At 36.6% G+C, this 14,554-nt stretch overlaps 2 protein-coding genes across 2 annotated transcripts; one reads left to right on the top strand and one right to left on the bottom strand.

Moving 5' to 3' along the window:
• Positions 1–7,287: 7,287 nt before the first annotated feature.
• Positions 7,288–9,270, bottom strand: LOC111406896 (protein FAR1-RELATED SEQUENCE 5-like). Its single transcript, XM_023036258.1, has 6 exons — positions 9,202–9,270; positions 9,020–9,085; positions 8,744–8,792; positions 8,322–8,394; positions 7,582–8,207; positions 7,288–7,502 (listed from the first exon to the last, which is right to left on the bottom strand). The coding sequence occupies exons 1-6, from the start codon at positions 9,268–9,270 to the stop codon at positions 7,288–7,290; spliced, it is 1,098 nt and encodes a 365-aa protein (XP_022892026.1).
• A 2,550-nt stretch (positions 9,271–11,820) lies between these two features.
• Positions 11,821–14,362, top strand: LOC111406364 (60S ribosomal protein L19-1-like). The gene is made up of 5 exons (XM_023035796.1): positions 11,821–11,982; positions 12,841–12,963; positions 13,443–13,756; positions 14,000–14,064; positions 14,147–14,362. The coding sequence occupies exons 1-5, from the start codon at positions 11,871–11,873 to the stop codon at positions 14,169–14,171; spliced, it is 639 nt and encodes a 212-aa protein (XP_022891564.1). The 5' UTR covers positions 11,821–11,870; the 3' UTR covers positions 14,172–14,362.
• The last annotated feature ends 192 nt before the right edge of the window (positions 14,363–14,554 follow it).

The following is a 14,554-nucleotide window of genomic DNA, read 5'->3' as shown; positions in this document are numbered from 1 at the left end:
CCTTTGTGGTGTCGATGAATTGGTAAACTGAACCCGATTTTGTATTTGGAGTTTGGTGGAAATCAACCCTACATTAATCTCTTAAATTGTTGGACTTTTAATTAATTTATGGCTTGGACTTTCGAAATCTTAAATGGTTTGAGCTTCCACAACTTGTTTCCTAAATGAGATAGGCTCGTGATGCTAGATCATCACAACATAATAGTCTAATTTCATTTTATTTCTCGGGCTTCTACAGTGTTGAAGCCCCATAAATTTCGACAATGTATAAAGATCGGTGCTCCTTGTTGTAAACCATTGTATGGGTCATATTGAGGTTGCGTAAACCTCAATAGTGTGGGTATTATTTAGGTTTCATAAAAATCAATAGTGTGGGCTGTATTGTGGTCCCGTAAAGCTCAATATTACATAAGGATCGGTGCTCCTTACTTGTAAGTCACCGAAAGTGTTGTAGATGAATCGCACCATAAGTCAATCAAATTTAGTGAAAAAGCCTTGTTCGTGCCGGAGAGCTTAGTAACGAAGGATGTAGATCATTGCATTGGATCGAATCTCCACAATTAAATCTTTGTATTCTCTCCCTTCTATTTACCATTTTTATATTGTGCTCATTAATTTTCCTTATTTGATTTCATATTTTTGTGTATTTATTTTATTGCTACATCTGCTAGTATATTGTTTTTAGACTTGAATTAAATTTCAAAAAAGATTTAAAAATCAATTTACCCCTCTTGGTTAACTATTCTTGGACTTTCAATTACCACCGTCTTATGAACAATAACCACCACGACCTCCCCAAATCCACGGCAGACAGTAGTCAAATAGTGGTGTCGCTGCATTCTTGCAACACCTCTGTGCATAGTGGCATGCAGCGATACTACTTGCAATGAGGTACCGCCATCGTTGTATCGTTGCACTGTGTGCAACGTCGCCACAAAGAGAGACTAGGTTTGCTGGATTGTGTAGAGAGAGGGAAAAAATGGATGATGGAGAGGAAAAAGATGGAGGATGGAGAGAGGACGGAGGGAAATTAACTAGGGTTCGTGTGTTAAACAGCGGTGCTCGTCTCCAACGACGATGGTGACAACGTGGGCTTGTGGTGTGGTGTCAGCCGAAGCAACTCCTTCATCGTTGGTCGTCAAAGTTTGAATGGGTTGTCTGCACTGAAGAGAGAGTAATGAGAAAAAGGAAGAGAGAGAAGGGAAAGATGTAGAGAGAAGAGGGAAATGAAAATAATTAGGGTTGGATGAAATTTGTATTATAATATTTAATATATAAATATGAAATGTCTGATTTTTAATTAATGAAACATCCAATTTGATTTTAAAAGTAGGGTGTGATGTAATTTTCACTTTCTGTAATTATCTAGAACGTTTTGAGAGTTCGACATGAGTTTTAGGCCCAATCCAATTGGTATGTCAACTCAAACATCATTATATTTGGTAAAAATTGCTGGAAGTAAGACATTTAGAGATCGCATTTCGTAAATCATATGTTTGAATTACTATTTCAAAAATTAGATGTTTTGTTAATTAATTAATATATTTTAAATATTAATAATTATATCATCAAATTAAATATACATATTCATCCTACCCAACCACACATACCAAAACCCTGATCATTTTCATCTTTTCTATTCTCTCTATCCCAATTGCTTTTATCTCTCCAAACCCTCGTCATCGCCACTACCCTCATTAGTGCCACCATACCACCATCACCATAACCGCTGGCACTACCTCGCCCTTGCCACGCTCGACCTCCTCACCACACCTACCAAACAATTTTCGACCCTGTAGTTGCGGCAGCAGCCGTTGCCTTCGTCGTTGCCGATATCATCACCACAAATCCACCATCTTCACCTCAGCAATCAACACCACACCAAATAAATAAAGAGAAACAGAGGAGATGGGAAATAAAGAAATAGTTCACCCCGCATTTCCAACGAAACAGTGGGTCAATGATGTCGGGATCTGGGAAAATTTGTGGGAAAGTGATAAGATCTAGAGAAATGCCGAGATTTGCTGTAGCAACAAACGATGGGATCTAGGAAAATTTGTGTCGCACAGTGGTAGCACGATAACATCTCGAGGTGGTGATGATTTTCATGAGGTTGTGGCAGTGCTAACTATTTTTGTGGGTGGTTTTTGTTGGTTGTGTTTGCCGTTGGTAGTGGTGTTGTGGTAGTCGTCACAATGGTAGTGGTAGTGTCAGTGTCAGTGGTGATGGTGCTTCTGTTGAGTAGTGGTCGCAGGTGGCAATGTGGCGATGTTTTTTGCAATGTGTTGATTTGTTTGATGTGGTAGTGTTGCTGTCGGGAGGTGGTGTGGTTGTTTTAGCGATGACAATGGTGGTGGTGCTACTGGAAGTAGTGGTGAGATGATGCTTGCAAATGTTGGTGGTGATCACAAATTATTTGGTTGACTATGACCATTAAATTGATTAATCTGTGACCAATGAAAAAGATAAATTGTGACCAAGAAATAATGTGGCCTAAAAAATTATTAATTTGTGATCGATAATTTGATAGTAGTAAGTTGTAACTTATAATATTTATGATTTGTAACCAATAAATAAATTGTGACTTATAAATTTTTTATTTGTGATCGATGAACAAATTGTGACCTATAAAATTTTTGAATTGTGACTGAAAAATAAAATGTGAGTAACTAAATCGTTAATTTGTGACCAAATTATATAGATTCGTGACCCCCAATATATTTAATTAATAAAATATATAATTAATTAGTTAAATCATAAATAATTTTTTAATAAATATCCGATTTTTGAAATTTGAAATCTTTGTTCTTATTATTGAAATGGGTGATACTTAACATTTTAATTATGATTTTTTCCCTTATATTTGTTAGCATTTCTGCTAAACGTACCCGGTCCTTTACTTGCTGGCTTACACTCTTATGTGGCAGAATTAAAAAATAAGGAAATGAGTCTTGAGAGTTTGAACCGGCCCAAAACCAAATAAACCCTTATCACCACGTTCTTCCCATTCATTCATTTGCCCCAAACATAGAAAAAATCCTCAGATGCAAAACAGCCCTTGGAGGACAACTGAAGGCACACTCCTTTATCCCAAGCGTATTAAGGAGCCCGTGCTTCAGTGAAGCCGACTGTGCTCACAAAATTTTTGTTCGTAACTTCAAGAGAGAAGCCGACCGTGTACAGCAAGTTCGGGAGTTGTTGATGCCATCACCTCCAGGGAAATCTTGACCAAGTATTAAGTAAGTATGATTTTCGTTCGTCGCGACTACTGTTGTCCGACTAAATTCATTTCAGTGAAGGCAAAGAGAAAATATTCTTGCATTTTGTTCTACCGATTTTTGTTAATTAAGTACGATGAATCCCTATTTTCATTTATCTTGGATTCATGTTTAAAACGGAAAGGTTGAATTTTATTTTTTTGGAATTCTTTGTTTCTTCCATATTTATATACTTCAACATTTAGTTTGATGATTTGCTTGGTTTGATGAGTTACTTCTGGTAATGTATGAGTGTTCAATATCACTTCTTTGTGAGTTTTTTTTATCAGAACTTCGATTCAAATAATGGGTAAGGGAATTTTGATAAGGACGGATATATCCTGTTGATTTCATTGACAAGAGAATCAATTTTGAATTAGTAGAAAAGGTGTGTGGTTGTTGTCTAATATTGTGCAACCTGTGAATTTTGAATTAATCGATTATGGAGTAAGGGTGTTGCAAATTTATGTATTTTACATTAGTGTGTGGTTGTTGTCTAATGTTGTGCAACTTGTTTTTTGTTTGTATGTAGTATGGCAGGAAAGAACATCGGACATTGTCATAGCTGTAGAGAGAAGGGACACTTCTTTGCGGATTGCCCGAAGAAACGACGATGCCCCCGGTGTAAAATTGAATATGTGAAGTGCTTTGAGATTGAGAGAGAAACGAAGAATAAGGGAAAACTATTCAACTCCTGTAGTGCTAATTGTAAATTTTGGGAATAGATTGATGAGGGAGAATCGAGCTGTGGATCGAGTACTATTCTCATCAACTCAAATAATCATGCAGCACTTGAAGAAGTCGACTAGTTTTCTCGCATATTCCAGTCCCTTTGTCGAGTAATCGAAGAACAAAACATTGAGGTTTCTTTGAACGTGACAATACGGAAGGCAAATGGAAGTGCAGGGATGGACAAGAAAGGAAAGGGGCCAGCATGATTGTTGGTTACATTTCGTTAGGACGCAGCGCTACCTCCTTTGATGTACAATATTTGTTGTGTTATGTGGAGTGGGCGTGTAATGTGTTGTGTTGTGCGAATAAATCATTGTGATGTAGTCGCTTTTCATGTTTTTGTCGCTATGTAAACGATGTTAGTGTTAATTTTACTGGACTGCAATTTTTGTTCTTCATTGGTGCACTGGGATTGAATCTAAAATAGTAAATTTTGTTCTTTAATTGTGTAAGAGAGGCGCTATGTTCAATTGTGTTCTTTAATGACATGACCATTGTGTTCAATTGTGTAAGAGTAGAACTTGTAAGGACCCTGTTTTATCATTAGGCTAAGCTACGTTTACATCTGGATTTATGAAGAACATTGCTAGATAAATTACCAAAATAGCAAATGAAGTGGAGTTATTATTGTTCAAATGCACTGATAAAATCTGGACACCTTATTGGCACATAACTGATGCCAAAGAGCTGCCCTATCAAAATTTACAATTTGAACTACATGACATGCAGAGTCTTTACAATTTCTTTTACATGTGGGTCTCTAGAAAGTGTCAATGCCTCGGCAAGACCAACAACCGAGGTTATATCATCTCCTTCGGCTCTCAGTTGCTCACTGGTTTCACCCTCTACAAGTAGAATAGGTTGCTAAAAAATTTTAGCGACATACTGCGATAGGCATCCCTCCAACACCATGGTGACAAACTGAGGACCAAAGGCCCTGCATGCAATAGCTCTCTCAAAAGTTTGGGCTGCTTCAAGAGCAAGGCAATGAATAGATAACATCTCAATTAGAAGATAATATCAGAAAAATGACTTCAAGACACAAAGATATGCATGCATACTGCTTTAGGAATATGTTGACAATGCAGTGCAACTTTGAATGTAACGTCCACTGTTGCTGCAAGAGGTTCATTATTTGAATCAACTAACAGATATAATGACTGGAAAAGGCGCGAGCCCCCCAAAACCTGAGGAATAAAAACTTTTCAGAGCTCAGTTATAAGCTGTAAAAACAATTTAAACCAACATGTGTATTACCTAGATGCCACCCACTAACAGTTATCTGAACACATATTTTGGTGCAATTATAGCAACAAGGATGCATTTTAGTAGTTCAGATTATCTTACAGGCAATTATAGCAACAAGGATGTAAGAAACATCATGAAGTGCAAATGAGTCTCTTGGAAAAGAAAGAACAAAGTAAAGGAAAAATGTAAGGCAGAGAATGCTGAGGCAATTTGGAAAAAAGCACTTTCATCAACACTATACCATCCCACATCAATAATGCCGAAACTCAAAAGCTCCAAACCTGTCCAACTCGCCATCACAAGTTTTCTCTACGTTGGTGGGGTACGTTTAGATAGTGGTAAGACATTGCATGTTCGGCTGTCAATTGAAAAAAGTTATTACGAAATCAAGTACAACTACAAATAAAGTACATATGTTCGACCACATAATTACCTTGACCATACAACATAACACTTGTTGAAGCCACAGGCATGAAATTGGGGGACCCTACTTATTGTGTAATTACATGATTTTTTCACCACCACCCTACACCATTTCATAATGTAACTGAAACAAACAAATTGTATTCACGCATAAATGTATGGAAACAAACCAGTAGAAGTTGTGAATATGTCAGCGGTGCCTGCATGTAGTACGATCCTTCATGAGGTATTTGCACAAGCGGTTCAACTTGTCCTAGGTTGCTTGGGCCTGCCATTGGTCTCCTTCCCTTCGCTACATTTGGACGGGACTGTGGAACACACAAATAACAAAATTAATTAACACTCTAAACACTTTCTGACCAAACAAAAGTAATTGGAAAAATACCTTTGTTGTACCGAACTTCAATTCCAAAGGGCTTTCCTTTCGAAGTTTCCTGGGTGCACCTTTTCTCTTAGAGCATTTTGGATCTTGTATACTTCCGAGGCTAGTATTATGCTGTGATGCTCCCTCAATTGATCCTGTTTGACCAGCCGGTGGAGAAACATTATTACTTCTAGAATATGACATCGTCGTTCGCACTGTTTGTTTTTTGTGATCTATCCACTCCATCATATCACGGCTCTCCTCGTCGTCATTTGCAATCATGTTCGAAAGCGACGCAAATGATTGACACAATTTGTCGTATCTCAACTAGGCAGGACTGCTACTCAAACCGTCATAGTTCACCGCGACCCTAGTATGAGCTCTATTTACATCTCTTCTCCATCTTCGTAATATGTAGGTGTCAGGTAAGGAAGTGACATTATTACGGAGAAGTACAACGATCACATGCCTATATATTATTCCATGAAACTCGAAAAGGTGACAACTACATACAATTTCACATTTTTGTACCTGAAATGTGACGAAAGACTTGCTTTTCTTTGTATGATTGTCAAGTACAACATCCTCTAGGACCTCATACGTCATCCCTAAATAACCCTCCAACGAAGATATGAGATCGTAATACATCTTCCCAATAAAATCATTTTGAAGTTCCTTGAATTTCAAAATGGTGTACACTTGTTGAAACTGCTTCTCGAGCTCATACTTAGTTCCATATGGCACCATTTGTGAGAAAGACTTAAAATCTGCTTGGAACTCTTTCTCTACCTTATTTCGCAAAGCTCCCTCGTATTGTTCAATAAATTGTTTCAACGGTGTCTTCAAGTGCACATACCCATCGAATAACGCGTTCATACTCTCACTGCGCTGCGTTGTTGACATTTTCGCCCAAAAGCTGGTCTTTAAATAACAAGGTACCCAACGGGCTCTATTCGTGTACATCCCAGACAACCAGTCATCGATGTGCAAGTTATATGTATCTATCATCGCACTCCATCCTTCTTCAAATTCTTCAACATTGTTAGTATCATACACCAGTACGTGTATGGTAGAGAAGATCTTACCCTTTTCATCATGGTATCCAAACTTCTCTGACAACTTTTTCAATACATGCCACAAACACCATCTATGTTTCGTGTTTGGGAACATGATCTCTATTGCATTCTGCATGGCCATGTCCTGATCGGTAATAATACCGAGGGGTGTGTGCCCGTGCATGCACTGAAGCCAAGACTTGAAAAACTACACAAATGTTTCTGTATTTTCATTCAACACCAAACCACAACTGAGAAGTGTTGATTGTCCATGATGATTAACTCCAACAAAAGGTACAAAGGGCATGTCATATATATTAGTTAAATATGTAGTATCAAATGTTATCACATCCCCAAACTCTTTATACGCTTGCCTACTCCTATTATCTGCCCAAAAACTATTCTTCAACCGCGACTCCTCATCTAAATCCATACTAAAGAAAAAACCTTAACACCTTGCTTGCATGTTCGAAAAGTAGGACCTGTATTGCTGCGGCATCACCTTCTCCAAGTCTTAACCGCTTCACTTGTTTTACATAATTTTGACAATCCTTTTCGATGCAAGTCATATTCTCGTATTCCCCTACTTCTACTACTGCTAAGTTGTAGCTTTTATGCAACGAAATCTCTGCCATATCGTTCACTTCAAGCCGTCGTTTCACCTGAGCACTCAATTCTCGGTTGCAACGATACAACCTAGACTTTGAAGGGCTGATTTTATGATTGTGAATGAGATTAACAGTATTAATTTTTCGTACTCCACATGCATCTGCAAAAGCAGTTAGTCTGGCTTTACAACCTGTTTGAATGGTAGCTTCCGGCTTCAAAGAACCACTTGTGTTACTATTTCTTCGGCCTTCACGGCTATATGTAAAGACAACATATCTCACAATTCTGTCATTATCCTTTTGTGAATTTCTTTTCCTAACCGAAAAGCCTACGTTGTATGCATATCTTTTGTAAAAATCAAACAACTCTTTTTCACCATTGAACTTGATACCCACCTCGGTTACGATCACACCATCTACTCCTACAATTCCATCATCCACGAAATCCACAATTTCGAAAATCTTGTCGTTATCTGTTTCTAATAGGTTATCAACATCCACCTCTTCCGAAATTTCTTTCCTTATGATAACAAATCAAGGGTAAATTTTAATAATAATAATATTCATGAAAATAATAAAATGAGGGAACAAAAACTGTCTGCATATAATGCTCAATCCCGCTACATATATGCACCTCACTATACCGTACTTTTCAGTCATGTCCATAAAGAATTCCATTTCCAAGCTCCTAATCAAAACATGATATACTATAAGTTGATTAAGAGAGTCAAAAGAAGAACATTTTAAAAGTGAGACTGAGGTACTCAACATTTTAAAAGTTAGATTTTTCCACAATTCAATCCATTCAATGTTGATCACAGTACATTCATCAAGAAAGAATTGAGTTTATAAAATATATGAATCTTGTATATCGTACGTTTAAAACATTATTGCGCAGTAGAATTTGAATTGTGTTGAGTTTATTTTTTATGTAACAGGGATGGATTCTATAGCATCTGGGAATTCATTCAATCACCATGAAGGCATATGTTTATTAAAATATAAAAATAAAAATTCTAAAGGATTTACAGTTCAAACAACAATCTTTATGCTTGCCTTGATTTCTTCCATCATATTTAGATTTGTAACTAACAAGTTTCAATCCCTACATGCAAAAAAAATAGGCGACTATTGAATGGATCTATATGATCATAAAGGAAAAAATGCTGGTCATTGCATTTTCAGGCATATTTTCCTATCAATAGAGAAATTTGTACTAACATCAAGAATAAGTAGCAAGTTTCCGTGTTACAAAATTTCTAGATTAATTATGAACCTCACTATGGAAGCAAAGAAAATCACCTTCCAAATTTATATTCTTCATACTTATACACTCTCAGTGCTCACACCGGTTAAAAATAGTGAACCATTTAATTTTGAAGCTAGCACACTCAAAAACTGAAACAACCGAATCAAGTAGCCTTTATTTTAGTCAGGATAAACTCGAATACTATTTATCTTTGATGTTACCATTCACATATTTCCCCAATAATCACATTTCAGGTGGGAAATACCAAGCGAGGAAAATGAATGCACGGTTGGATAAATTTCAGATGAGGAAGGGAATCACCTTTATCCGACATCTCTTCGAGTGTTCTGGCTTCTTCTTTGCTCTGAAAATGAGCGCATAAATTTTTGGTTATTATGTATGTCTGATTTTTGTTCTACCCGAAAGTTCTGTCTGTTTCCAGAATGAAGATGCCGCTCGATCGTGTACAGTAGAACAATCACAGCTGAGAGACCCTTTTTCCCGGGTCTTGAGAGATTTCTTTTCCTGCTATATTGTGGGCAAATAGGAATGGAAGGGTTATTTTCTCTTCAATTTGTATGACCCGGTTGTATTTTATACCTGACCCAAAAGTGTGGTCATATGATGGTCCAATAATTTTGAATTCAACTTCCTTTCCAGTTCAGCGCGTACACCTCCGTGTAAATGGTCATGTACAAGAAGCTTTTTTGATTTGTTAGAACGCTAACATCCGATTCCAAATTGAATTTTGCTATTTGTACCTTTGGCTTTACACTTTGACGTGGAACGCAAGTGTAAAAATTCAAAAAAAAAAAAAAAAAATTAGAAAACAAACCAAAATGTAACTAGATCTCAAAAGGGGTGACCTAATTCGAATCCGAGAAAACAGAACAAATAATACTCGGTAATCCAAATTTTGAAATCAATTTGTCATCTTCGTTGCCCTCAAGTTTCTCTTAGTTCCGATGTTGAAACCGCTGTACTGCCCATCCTAAATTCTATCACCAATTCCGGTGGGCAATATCCAAACGCGATATATTTGATGCCACAAAGCTGAAACTTATTGGATGAAGAAGCGACACGGATTCACTCCAAAAGCAAACAATAAGCCGGAATATTCACTTGTTCGATAAAGATGGCTGACAAAGGTATTTTCCATCATCATTTTGATGTGAAATTGGTGAATATTATTTCAGCTGTGAACATGCTAAAAATCTATGAACCCGTTGTGAATATGCTAAAAATCTGTAAACCCATTCGTAATCCACGTTTGATGGAAAAAAAATTCACGGCCACCATTTTGTTTATTAAATTAGCTTCGAGGTTGATATACAATGATAAAAGGATTGGTGGGCTTTGTTGGAGATGTAAAATACTGGCCTTGTGTTAGATTGAATGAGTATCTTTTATCAATTCAACATTGGTTTTAACTTTAGTTTTGATTTGTTTTTGCAGGGAAAGGAATTTCGAAAGAGGTGGACGATAATATTTTGTTAGAATTTGATAACAAGAACATTTTGGACAGCATGAACTTAGTGGATCATGGAATTGTTCGGACAAATGGTGTAATTGTGCTTGAGATGAGAATGAAGTTCAGCAATAAAAGGAAATGTATGATTTTTATAAAGATATGCGTACGAAGTATGATTCCTAGTTAGGAAAAGAAATTTGCAAAAGAGTTGTGAGATATGTTGTGCTCACGTGTAGTTGTGAAGGTCGAAAAAATAGTAATATAAGCGATTCTTTGAAACTGCAACCTACCATTTAGATAGGTTGTTGTTCGTCTCCCTTTAGACATCAAAGCACTTCAAAGAGCCATTTTTTACACTAGGAACATCGTCGTTTGTTCTGGCAATCTGCAAAAAAGTGCCCATTCTCTCTACAGTTAGGACAGAATTCAAAGTTCTTTATGGCATTCTAACAAGCAAACAAACCACAGATTACACTACATTACACAACAACCGCACAACACTATAAATTCGAAAAAATCGCAAAACTTAAGACTCCATTAGTTTTCTTTTCACCACAAATACAATACAAGGTTCTTTAGACCAAATATATCATATTTACATAACATTTGATGGAGAATCCATTGAAGCAATGGCATTGAATTTGGACAAGCTTGTTGCACGTGATGAAGGTTTTCTATTACAGCTTCAATGAATTAACAACTGCTCGATTGAGTGAAGGTGGAATCCCAAACATGAAGACGATTGATAAATTAAGCACCGATGGATTCCTCTCGTAGAGATGGATGAATCCAGATTCAACGATAGCCGAAGCTTTCTTCTATCGCCTCTGAAGGAATTTACAATTTGGGGGTAAAATGAAAATGATACGGGTTCCTTTCCTTTCATTTGGCCTAGTTCAAACTTTTTCACCTCCTTTCTTTTAAAATTTTTTTAATATGGCCATGTCACGTTGTCAACAAATGGGTAACCCAAAATGTAACACATAGTGCAATTGTTATTCTAATGACAGTGTCTAAATCTCCACTTGAACTTTTTCCCTCTACAAACTTCCTACAGACAATCCAAGTGTACGTATACTCCTCTGTCAAGATATATTTACATTACTTGGTTTAAACATATTGGCATAAATATAGATTGCGAAAAAAATATTCAATCATTTTTTGTTAAAATTTACTAAAATTCTTCTCTTTTTTTTTCCTTTTTTTTTTTTTTTTTTTTTTTTTTTTTTTTTTTTTTTTTGGGTTATACCAAGAGCTAATTACCAAAAAGGTACTAAAGTCGTTTTTAAGAATAACAATGGACTTTGCTTTCCCAATAGCAATCCGGGCTTGGCCCGATAAGAAAAAAAGCCCCATTCCATAAACCCTAGACCAAAATCATCTCCCATATAAAAACCTACTCTTGAAATCATTTCAGTTTTCAACCTCATCTCGTCTCGTACAGATCGATCGAGAGGAGAAAAATGGTGTCGCTGAAACTACAGAAGCGGCTCGCCGCTAGCGTCCTTAAGTGCGGCAAGGGCAAAGTGTGGCTTGACCCCAATGAAGTCGACGAACTTTCCAGAGCCAATTCCCGTACGTATATGTAGAGAATGGAAGTGATTTATTGTCGTTCGATTTTGTGTTTATATGGTTTGTTGAGTTGACTTTATTTGCATTCTTTCAGAAAGATTTGATTTTATCTTTTTGAGGATTTGGAGAAGTAATTTGGTCTATACGTTGTTTTGTTATCTGTCTTGAGCTTCTCATCAATTTCATTTCTAGAAAGTTTTGTTGAGTTGATTTTATTTATATTGAGATGCTAACCTTTTCGATTCCTTGGCTATGTTGTTTTCTGGTGCTATTTTTATAATTCGTTAATATTTAATTATTCTTGTTGAGGCTTTAGATAAGTAAATCTGGGAAAATGAGCTGGTCCATGTGTTGTTTTTGCTTCTGTCTATGAGCTACACAGGAGTTTCTCTGCCCGGCAATTGTTCAAACATTTCAGTCTCGCACTATATCAAGCTGTAGATTGGCTCTTTTTTAATTAAATCTGTATATTCAACCTTGACTATCTCTGTAGCTTTCGTTTTGTTAAAACATACTATTAACCAGATAGAGGATATTGGAGAAACTAGAAATATGGGAAACGGGGTATTGATTGCTGGTGTTTCTGTCCGGCTTTTTAATGGTCCTAAACCCCCTTAGTGTCACAAGAGAGTTTTTTTTAGACAAGACAACCAATTGTTGAAACTCCAACCTGTATGAGAATGCTGGACACACAACTACTTTCCATATACTTGACTATATTTTCTTTCTCCCGACTATTACAATTTTTCTAAGGTGATTTAGAATCTATATTCGGCATGAACAAATACCGGCTTTTTCCTATTGCTGCGATTTGCAACAGTATTAAGTATTTGTTACTGAATCTTTTGGAATAAAATTCAGGTCAAAATATCAGGAAGCTGGTCAAGGATGGTTTCATCATTAGGAAGCCAACCAAGATTCACTCCCGATCTCGTGCTCGCCGAATGAAGGAGGCAAAGAGAAAGGGCCGTCACTCTGGATATGGTACTTTCTTCTAATTGTGGAATGAATAAATCGTGTGCAGTCAGCTAATTGTTGATTGCATTAAAGTTGGTGAAATATTAATGTTTTTGCTAACCGAATGAACTTTCCCATTATATTATTATATTATGAATTTTGTTGATAAGTTCACTTCTTACCAATTGAAAACAGAGGGATTCTTCTTACTGATATTTTTAATGGATATATGATGCTTTGTTTTATATGTGAAAATTAAATTAAGAATCTGTACCTTCTTTTTGCCAGAGACTAGGTAAATGCAAATGCCAGATGCGATATTGTCTCATTATGAGACTTAACTTTGTTGGGACTTAGTCATACTGATATTCGAAAATTAACTTAGTGCATCAAAGTTGTGATTAAGTGACCCCTTTCATGGTGTATTCTTTGCCTTTTATCTTATTTATTTGTTGAAAAGAGAAGTTGGATGCCTGATATCTAAGATGTTTTCTGAATTATTTTAGGTAAGCGCAAGGGTACTAGGGAGGCAAGGCTGCCAACTAAAGTTCTTTGGATGAGGAGAATGAGAGTGCTGAGGCGCTTGCTTCGCAAGTACAGGGAGTCAAAGAAGATCGACAAGCACATGTATCATGACATGTACATGAAGGTAAAGGGTAATGTTTTCAAAAATAAGCGTGTTTTGATGGAGAGCATCCACAAGTCTAAGGCTGAGAAGGCCAGAGAAAAGACCTTGTCTGACCAATTCGAGGCTAAGAGAGCAAAGAACAAGGCTAGCAGGGAAAGAAAGTTTGCTAGGAGGGAGGAGCGCCTTGCTCAGGTGATTAAGTGCATTCACTTCGTAGGTTTTTGTCCAACTGTATCCATGCTGACAATTATATGCAGAAATTTTTAGCGTTGATATACTAACTAAGGAATTCAAAATATACAATTTTTCATGAAATCTAAAAAATGACAAACTTCTTGGCCTTGTGCCTAGCTTTTATTTATGAGTTGTCACTATCTTGATGAAGATTTTAGGCTTTATAAATAATTGGATTTTTTTCTCTGTTTTCTATTTCAGGGACCGGGAGAGAAAGTAGCACCACCAGCAGCTGCAGCCCCTGCTCCTCCATCCCAGGCTGCTCAGTAAGTGACCTAAAATCATTTGTTTCAACTTTTTTCATTAGTTCTTGAAAATATATTTTTAACTCGTACTCTGGCTACACAGGGGAACCAAGAAGGCAAAGAAGTGAACTTTTTGACTCTCATTTTTAAGGATTGGCGGATTCGTATTTAACTTTATCCATTTTTGTTTTTTTTTTCCTTTGTTATTGACACAGTTCCAAGTATTCAGACTTCTGTACTAAATATTTTCTTATAACAAAAAATTAGCTGTTTCCAGTTAATAGACTATTGAGAAATCATATAACCGTGTTTCATTTTATGTTCTGTCATACAACGATTTTGACATCCTCTTGAGATGAATGTCTCGAGTATTAGATTTCGTGCATCTATATTCCGTATTCAATTTGTCTATGTTGGCTGATTCTGATAATTGTTGACGTGGAGTCCCACTTGAACATGAGGACCAAAGGAACTTGAAGTAAGGTCCAAAGTAATAGTGTTCGGAGTAGAT

This window comes from Olea europaea, chromosome 12 (genome assembly GCF_002742605.1).
Source record: "Olea europaea var. sylvestris chromosome 12, O_europaea_v1, whole genome shotgun sequence".
Taxonomy (NCBI): domain Eukaryota; kingdom Viridiplantae; phylum Streptophyta; class Magnoliopsida; order Lamiales; family Oleaceae; genus Olea; species Olea europaea.
The sequence above is the reverse complement of the archived record's forward strand: the minus strand, read 5'-3'. Positions and strand labels throughout refer to the sequence as shown.